The sequence below is a fragment of the Fusarium odoratissimum genome (genome assembly GCF_000260195.1).
Source record: "Fusarium odoratissimum NRRL 54006 unplaced genomic scaffold supercont1.37, whole genome shotgun sequence".
NCBI lineage: Eukaryota > Fungi > Ascomycota > Sordariomycetes > Hypocreales > Nectriaceae > Fusarium > Fusarium odoratissimum.
This window is the reverse complement of record NW_022158720.1, coordinates 273,157-283,437: the sequence shown is the minus strand read 5'-3', so window position 1 is coordinate 283,437 and position 10,281 is coordinate 273,157. Positions and strand designations below refer to the sequence as shown.

The window sequence follows — 10,281 nt, the reverse complement described above, 5'->3', positions numbered from 1 at the left end:
AAGATTTCTTTACCTAAATATACCTATTATAATAAGTAAAATTAGTAAATATTAAATACTTTTTACCTGCCTAAAAATAATAAATATAAGGTATATTAGCTTTTTTATTAGTAAACTTAATAGAAAGTATAAGAATTTAGATTTTATAATCCTTATAAAATAACTATTTAAATATATAATTAAATATTATAAGATATAATAATAAAAGGTTTAAGTTAGACCTTACTAAAAGAAGACTAATATTAATTAAGATAATAGGCCTTAAGGGTAAGATTATTAAAGGGGAGAGATTATATTATAATCCTAGCAGTTATATTATATATACCTTATAATTTCTCTACTTAACCTATTAACTAAGGAAGAACTAATACTTATAAGACTAATAGTATTCTAGGATTATATTATTCTAAGATTAATAGCAACCTTATATTATATTATTCCTATAAGACTACTTCTAATATATAAATTATATTTATTAATACTTTTATAAAACTTAGCTTATTAGTTATTAATAAAGCTTTTTTATATTAATTAAGCCTAATATATATTAAATCTACTATTAAGAGATATAACACTTTAATAAGCTTAGTTATATGCCTTATATAATCTACTAATAATAAACCTAGTATGGCTTAATTTATTTATAGTTAGGAACCAACCTATTATAACTAGGCTTAGGCTATAATTAAGGCAGCTAATTATAATAATATTAACTTAATAAAGCTTTGCCTACTAAGGGGTAATAAATATTTAAATTATATTAGGTTTTAGTTATACTTAGATATATCTTTTAAGACTAACTTATAAACTTAAAAAAATAAATTAATATAAGCTTTTACTTTTATTAATATAGTTTTATTTTATTTATATTTTCTATTAGATTTAAACCTATATCTGCTTAATACTTAAGAAAGATTTCTCTTTAGGTAGTTAAAACCTCTTATTATCTAAGGATCTAAATTAACTCTTTCTTTAAGTAATACCCTAATAATAATAACATGCTCTCTAACTGCAGCCTAAGACCGTGGAGTTTATCTAGTAGTATTAATAAAATCCGGCTTTTCTTCACTTGCATGGCACAGTAGCTCAAAAATACCATGACCTCTATGTTCTGCAGCATAGCCCAGAGGGCTAAGTCCTTTGAAGTATCCACTGACTTGGACAGCCGGGTTTGCGCCGTTTTCGAGTAACAGTCGGACAACGTTCTTGTGGCCCCCCTGTGTTGCAAGGATGATTGCCGTTCCTAGGCAGTCATTTCTTGACATGGGCTGGTATTCCATCGCAGCGCCGTTTTCTAATAACAGGTGGACGATATCCTTGCGGCCCACGTGCGCGGCGCGAAACAACTCGAGCTGTATGAAGTCGAGTCCCCATTTTACCAATAACTGAGTAACCCGAAAACACCCTTTCTCTACGGCGAATGACAGTGGCGTCCATCCGGCTTGTCTTTTGTTGGTACATGGTGAATATGGGTCAGCTTTGTATTGAAGCAATATCTCAGCTGCTGCTGCATGCCCAAACTCTGCAGCATAAGAGAGAGGAGTTCTGCCGTGACTATCTGCAGCATCTACTGCTTTTCCAAATTCAAGAAGTTTACGAACAAGCTTCTCTAGTCCGAAATACGCCGCCAAGTGAAGCGTAGTTAATGACTCAGGAGGTGTGGCGAAGTAGTCATGATTTTTGAAAGCCTCACTGACCATAAGTACTTCTGCTGACTTCACAAGCCTCGCTCCAGTGGTGAGAAGGTCCATAAGTTCGTCCTCGGAAATTGCAGACTCACGAGCGTGGTGGCCCCAATGCTTTGCTGCATAGTGATAGAATGGCCACCGCTTTAGACGCGATTTCAGGATGGCCCACCCTCCATTATGATTATGGCTCGCTTCGAAAGAACTGAAGGACAGATAAGAGATGCAAGTTCTCGTGATATCCCTTTCTGTCATTGGGAGCAATTCCGCAGGCCTTTGCTTGAGATACTCTTGGGCTGTATAGTGAACCAGTCTGATAATCTTCCTGTTCTCGTCGATGGTCACCAGCCCAGCGCAGACGGAGACTAATCTACCATCATATGGCAGGTCTGCATCACTAGCTTCGCGGTGAAGTGAGCTCGTTGCCAGAGCATGCTGGAGTTCCTTGACTGTGAGCTCTCTCTTGGCATATGATAGCCACCCCAGCACCTGTTTCGCAAGCAAGGCATGTTTAGGCTGCTGCTGTTTGATCCTGTCCATGGTTTGTCTATAGGCATCTGCAAGTGCTTCTGTCTTCTCCTCGCCTTGGTCTTTCCGACTCGCGAAAGCTGCCAATTGATGCCGAATCTCGGTTTCTGAATCTTGATAGCATAGTAAGTTGAGATAAACCTGTGCTAAAAGAAACCTGTCGACCTTTAGTATAGGATAGGATTGTCTATGGACTCATAACTTACATTCCTTCCGCAGAGCTTGCGATTCCTTCTTTGATAGCTTCTCTTAGATCTTTGTTCTCCTGCACGGCAGGGGGTAGTACGTCGACCTTTCCATCGACATACGTTTCTATATCCTCTGTAGCTGCCTCAATCTCTATCCTCGTCACACTCCTGAAGGCCTCTTCAACTTCCAAGGTGATCCACTTGTCAAAACGTGAGGTCATAAAGATATTGATCTGGTATTCCCTCTGAAGCTGATCGAGCTTTTGGAAAAAGGGTTTCCGTGAGCTTCCAGTGACACTGTACTCATCAAGAGCATCAACCACAATGAAAACCCTCGAATACTTCGCAATGACCTTTCTTAGAACGTAGATAATGTCTTCGTATGTTGGACGGGTTAGTTCTTTCTCGTGTTTATGATAGAGATCAACGACTTCTTCTGGCATGGAAGCCAATTTTCCAGCAAGCTGTTTGAGCAGGCTCAAAAGAAGCCTATCAAGGGTCTGTTCTTTTTGTCGCTGAAAGCTGAAATAGATATATGCTATACCAATATTCGACTCATCGAAGACACTTGACCAAAGGTCGTCAATGACGAGTGATGTTAGAATAGTTTTGCCGGCCCCTGGGATGCCTAGGCAAAAGAGAGTTTGGCTTTTTGTAGTTAGCCAAGCTCGAAATTTGTCCATCTTAGGCAGCCAACCGCCGGTTCCAGGTTGCCTAAGGCTTCGGTATTGGCTGTGTTGTAGGCCATAGTTAACCTCAGTGAGCCAGTCTAGAATGTAGTTATCATCATTTTTTTGTTGTCTGGCTTTAATCTCGGTAACATCTTGTTGTGTTTCGGACACGATGGAATGAACTGTACCTCAGTCAGAATCTGTCTCCTGACTACGCCTAGAAGCAACTTACCATTCTCTAATAAGTCCTTCAATGGTCGCTCGCCTTCTAATTCTCTCGCCTGGACATACTGCAAAAGCTCTTTTGCAAATGCTGCAGCTATAATAGCTGCATATTCTTGCCAATCCTTATTCTTATGTGAGTCCGCATAGTCGCATATACCTCGAATAATAAGGCAAGGGAACTGGTTCATTAGTCCTGCAGCCTCCATTTCGATACAGAGGACATTTCCTCCTAAGTCTTTATTCAGTTTATTCCGGGAAGCAGCGTCTTTAATGAGCTTATCACCTGAGGCAATAAGACCATAATGAACGACCATATCCCTAGGGTTCCTCTTGACCGTCATATTCTTATCACAAAGACTGCAGCTTTCCTCCTCTTCGTCGTTTTCTTCCAGTTCTTCGTCCCCGTCATTATCTTGTTCCCGGGCAGACTTTAGGACGTGACTATAACTCGACTTGAACAATACGTCTCTGAGCGAACCAGTCCGCAAACATTTAGAGGCTAACTTGGGCCACTTTTGTTTCAGATCTTCGAGATAATTCGGGATCTCACTACCATTCAGATTGTGTTGCGTTTCTAGTAACGTTAACGCTGTTAGAAGCGCCTGAGGTGGGTTATTCAGTGAGCCTGTCCGCTCAAATTTCTCTTCCCCATGAACCTTGCCAGAATCCCACTTGATAACTCCCGAGGAAGTGCCAGTAGATGTGCTAACAACGACGTCGCCGAGCCGAACTTTATTAGATGGAACACCTCCACCAACGCCAACCATAAGACCTACTTTGATAAACGGGAATGTGTTTGCCATAGAGCTAGCAACTGTTGCTGCTGATATATTGCCTATCATGCCTTTAGGGAGACATGTTATCACAATATTATGGTCTCTGATTGACCCAAGGGTGTATGCGTTATTATCACTTGGCAGCTTCGTCAATGGCGGATGTTGCTGGTCCAGCATGGCAGTCGCAGCTGTAAGCTCTTTCGGTAGCGCACAGATCCATCCCATGGTATAATCATTGTGGGTCAGGGCAGTGTCGCTCTTCTCCCCCTTGGAGGTGGTTTCACCAACGCCTTCGTCTCTTTTTCCTTTATTGTCCATTAGAAGATTAAGCTATTGAGCTGGTGCTGTGCTAGAGAGCGAGAAATAGTATTATTGCTTAGCCGTAGAAAGCAGCATAAGTGATAATAGGAACTAATTATATGACAGATGACAATGGATAATATAAGCCAGATTGAATTTAGATAATTAAGTAGCTAAAAACCGGATAGTGTTTAGGGTTAAATTAGGCTGCTAAGCGAGATTGATGACACGCCTGAATGCTAAATTCCAGCTTAGCTTAATTATGTCAGCAACGAGTTCTGAGTGGGAGCCCATACCTGTGCCGAGCCTGGTATACCTATTAACACGTGACCTCTATACCAGGTCCCCCTATTATAATGCCAATAAGCCATAATCTTATTAAATTATAATAAAAAATAATAGCCTCTTAATTAACTATTTTAATATCTTTTTAATTATAATCTTTATATTATTTTTTTTATTTAATTATAATAAATATATATATATCTTTAATTTCCTTCCTTAATAATATAATATTATCTAAAGGTAAATATAACTTACTAGAGGTATTATATATAAATATTAACATATAAGCTACTTTAAGAGGATATGCCTTTATAACCCTATAGTCCTAGGTCTTTAAGGGAAAAAAGAATATTATTTTTATATATAATTAAAAAGGAGGTTTTATATATTAATTATTAATAAGGTAAAAAGAAATAAGTTATTATATATATTACCTTTTTTTTATAAATATAAAAGAAAATATTATTAGTTTTCTTTTTATAAGGTATTAAGTTAATTTAAATTTTTTTTTTTTTTTTAAGTTTATAAGTCAGCCTTAAAAGGTATATCTAAGTATCTCTAAAGTCTAATATAATTTAAATATTTATTACCCCTTAGCAGGCAAAGCTTTATTAAGTTAATATTATTATAGTTAGCTGCCTTAATTATAGCCTAAACCTAGCTGCATATAACCCAGCTAGAGAGCCTTACTTACTCTTCAGCTGGCCCTAATCTTCTTCCTGCAACCTACTTCAAAGGTCTTTCGCCGACCCCTGCAGATACCACGCTTAAATTATCTACTGCGCTTCCACAGTAAGTAATCCGATCCGACTTCCTCTATACCTTCTAATTATAACTGCTAACAGCATTATAGCTGCCCTATTGCAATACTCCGAAGAAGCCTACGGCCACCTAGGCCTAATAAGCCCTACTTAATAAAAGATTATAATATAATCCAAATAATTAAAAGAGCTCTCTTAAGCGCTAAGTAGAGTAATATAATAAGCTTTATATAATAGCTGCTAAAATTAAAGTAGCCTAGATAATTAAAAATAATATTAGCTATATTAGGCTAGCCCTTTTTAGCTATAAGGTCCTCTGGCTTATATAGTTATATCTTTATATCCCTTAGATTAGTAAGGCCTTCCTTAATATTAAGATAAAGAGTCTTAAGACTCTTAGATAAGTACTAAATAGAGGCTACCTATAAAGAAAATAAAATAAGTTCCTAAAAAAACTTTATAGCAGCTTATATAATAAGTGGCTTTATAATATTAGGAAGTAGGTAATAGAGGTACTGCTTTTGTTAAAGGAGATCGGCGACCTATAATATATAGACCAGGCTAATTATAATCTTAAACTATAGTATAACTAAGACGAGGGGGATAGCATGCTATAATATAAATAGAAGATAAGTAATTATAGGGTTTTATAGGAAGAAAATATATTAAGTTTTATATAAGTTTAGTTACCTAAAGTTAAAGACCTAAAGTTATAATATTGGCATTAGCGGCGTAAAGAGGATTAATTAGATTATAGGATATAATATATAATAGACTTAATAGATTAGCCAAATATTAGTATACTATTAATATAAATAAGGGTTTTAAAATATTATAAATATAATTATCTTCTTAGTTTTAATATTATTATATATTTTTTTTATTATTAAACTAGCCTGAAAGATAAAATATAAATATAAAATATAAATAAGGCTAATATATTACCTAAGAATATATATTTTTTTTTAAGTTTATAAGTTAGCCTTAAAAGTTATATTTAAATATATTTAAAGTATAATATAATTTAAATATTTCTTATTCCTTAGTAGGTAAAGTTTTATTAAGTTAATATTATTATAATTAGCTGCCTTAATTATAGCCTTACCCTAGTTATAATATTAGTATTAGTAATATAAGGAGGGTTAAATAAGTTATAAGATATAATATATAATATATTTAATAAATTAGCTAAATATTAATATACTTTTAATATAAATAAAAAAAAAAGGGTAATTATAATATTTTATAAAAAAAAAAATATATTAAGTTTTATATAAATTTAGCCTAGTTTAAACTACTGCCTTTTTACTAACTTTACTTTATTTATTTTTATATATAAGGTTAATTAGGCACATGCCCTATTATATATATTTAATTAATAGAGGTTATAATTCCTTTAAACCTCTTACTATTATAATTAACTTATTAACTATTCTAAATAAGCAGAGTTAACCTAATTCTTTTAACTTTCTATATAACCCTGCCTTTACCCTATGTTTATTTAACTTTATATATAAACTCCCTATCTATAAGCCCTAGCTGTAATGAAGGTGGTTTTAAATAGGGAAACTAGTCCGTACTAGGTTTATATTTGCAGATAGCATAGGGCGTTAAATACTAAGCAGGTTGGTTATTACGTCTCTTAATAATTAAGTAATACTTATTAGGCTTATTAATATAAAGAAGTCTTATTAATAGCTAGTAAGCTAAGTTCTATCTAGGTACTAATAAATATATATATATATTAGAAGTGGCCTTATGGCTTAGTAGAGAATATAAGTAATCTAAGGGTTAGATCTATGGGGATTAGTTATAATCCATAGTGATCCAGTCTTGGAGCGTCGTGATCCAAGTGATCTAATAGAAGAGGATTATTACCAGGAGAAGTAATCCTACGGTGATTAGTGAAAATTATAGGGGCCATGTGACGTAGGCGCGGGGGTCATAACACTAGCTATACTCTTATAGTTTAAGACTATAATTAGGCTAGTTTATATATTATTAATTTAGGAGTAGCTCCCTCTTAATAGTAATAACCCTTTTAAATATATTAAAGAGCTACTTTTTATATATAATTAAACCTATAAAGGTAATAAGAAAGGCTACTTAGTTTAATTAAAGGTAATAACCTTCCCTTAGGCTTCTTTTTATATCTTTAAGACCCAATAGCTTAGAATTAACCTAGTTTAAATTAATTAAATTAATATAATATTTTTAATTTATATAACTAATTAGTTAAATTAGGCTATAATTAAAGATAATTATTTTAATAAAGTTAAATTTATATCTTAATAAGAAGTTCTTTTTAATAGTAATTACTATTATATAAATCTCTTTAAGTTTTTTTTTATTAGTTATATTTAAGGCAGGCCTAATAATTAAATTAAAGTTATAGCTAGTTATAAAATAAATATAATTATATAGCTATAGGCTATTTTATATAATAGGCATTAAGATAATATAATTATTATTATTTTTTTTAAGTTTATAAGTTAGCCTTAAAAGATATATTTAAGTATTTCTAAAGTCTAATATAATTTAAATATTTATTACCCCTTAGTAGGCAAAGCTTTATTAAGTTAATATTATTATAATTAGCTGCCTTAATTATAGCCTAAACCTAGCTATATATAACCTAGCTAGAAAGCCTTATTTACTTTTTAGCTAGCCCTAATCTTCTTCCTATAACTTACTTTAAAGGCATACTTAAATTATTTATTATACTTCTATAATAAGTAATCTAATTTAAATACCTTTTAATTATAATTACTAATAATATTATAGCTGCCTTATTGCAATGCCTATTATCTAAAGAAGCCTATAATTACCTAGGCCTAATAAACCCTATTTAATAAAAGATTATAATATAATTTAAATAATTAAAAGAACTCTCTTAAGCACTAAGTAAAGTAATTATAATAAGCTTTATATAATAGCTATTAAAATTAAAATAGCCTAGATAATTAAAAATAAGATTAGTTATATTAGGCTAGCCTTTTTTAGTTATAAGGTCTTCTGGCTTATATAGCTATATCTTTATATCCCTTAGATTAATAAGGCCTTCCTTAATACTAAAATAAAATACCTTAAAACTCTTAGATAGGTATTAAATAAAAGCTACCTATAGAAAAGGTAGAATAAGTTCTTAAAGAAACTTTATAATAGCTTATATAATAAGTAGCTTTATAATATTAAGAAGTAGGTAATAAAGGTATTACTTTTATTAAAGGAGCTTAATAACCTATAAAAACTAGGCTAATTATAGTCTTAAATTATAATATAAAGATAAGGGGGATAGTATATTATAATATAAATAAAAAATAAGTAATTATAAGATTTAAAAAGTTAAGAAGAAAATATATTAAGTTTTATATAAGTTTAATTACCTAAAGTTAAAGACCTAAAGTTATAATATTAGTATTAATAGTATAAAGAGGGTTAATTAGGTTATAGGATATAATATATAATAAAGTTAATAGATTAGCTAAATATTAATATATTATTAATATAAATAAGGGAGTATAACTATTATATTATTAATAAAAAGGGTTAAAAGCTAGGTTAAGAAACTTACTTATAAGTTTATACTTAATTACTTACTTAGTTAAGGCCTAATTAACCTTTAAGTAGAAGTATAATAAATAAATTAAGTATATCCTTTAGGTAGGATAAAGAAAAAAAGGTAACTTAGCTACTAAGAGGTAATTAGTATTAATACTACCTAGTTAAGGCAGTAATTATATTATTAAGGCAAATAAACCTTATCTAATTTTAAATTTTATAATAATAGCCTGCTATAAGGGTCTTATTATTTAAGCCTGTATAAAAAAGTTAAAAAGCTTAATAGCCTTATATAAGGCTAATAGTAAGGGGAAAAAAATATAAATTTAATTATTTAAAGTTAAAGACTTTAAATTATAATATTAATATTAGTAATATAAAAAGGGTTAAATAAGTTATAAGATATAATATATAATAAACTTATTATTATTTATATTAATAATATATTAATATTTAGCTAATTTATTAAGTCTATTATATATTATATCTTATAACTTATTTAACCCTTCTTATAATATTAATACTAATATTATAACTTTAAGTCTTTAACTTTAAATAATTAAACTTATATAAAACTTAATATATTTTCTTCTTATAAAATACTATAATTACCTCTTTATTATTTATATTATAAAATAATATACCCTCTTACTAAGGCTTAGTTTTTTTTATTACCCTCTTAGCCTGCCTTTAAATAGCCTTAAGCTACTTATTATATAAATTACCTAGGTAAAAGGCCTTAATAAATTTCCTCTCCTTTTAATTTAAATTTATTTTTCTAATTAGCTTTCTTTTTAGCTTATTAAGTTTCTTTATCTTAAAATTAAAAAAAGGTTTTTTAATAAAAAGGTAAGAATTAAAAAGAAAATATATAAGTAGGAAGATCTTATAATTAAAGGCTATTAGCCTAATATAATTAATATTATTTTTATATAATTAGGCCTTTTTAATTTTTATTATTATATTATAAAACTTATTATAATTATTTTTCTTAATAGCTTAATTAATTATATTAATTATATTATAGCCTTATATTAAATAAGGCTTATTAAAATTAAGTATTTATAAGCTTTTTCTAATAGGTATTATTATAATATAATTATAATATTATTAGTAGTTATAATTAAAAGGTATTTAAATTAAATTACTTATTATATAATAAATAATTTAAGTATAAGATATAAGTTTACTTTTTCTTTTATTATATTTTACCTTTAGTTTTTTATTTTATATTTAGTTTATATTAATATTAGCCTATTAATAAATTATAAGGGTTAGTAAAAAATCTTTAAAATAAGTTA

At 30.2% G+C, this 10,281-nt stretch overlaps 1 protein-coding gene across 1 annotated transcript; it reads right to left on the bottom strand.

Moving 5' to 3' along the window:
- Positions 1-1,031: 1,031 nt before the first annotated feature.
- On the bottom strand, positions 1,032-4,391 carry FOIG_14007 (uncharacterized protein; the record flags this gene model as incomplete). The annotated part of the gene is made up of 3 exons (XM_031215202.1): positions 1,032-2,370; positions 2,420-3,254; positions 3,305-4,391. The coding sequence occupies 3 exons, from the start codon at positions 4,389-4,391 to the stop codon at positions 1,032-1,034; spliced, it is 3,261 nt and encodes a 1,086-aa protein (XP_031055228.1).
- Between the last annotated feature and the right edge of the window lie 5,890 nt (positions 4,392-10,281).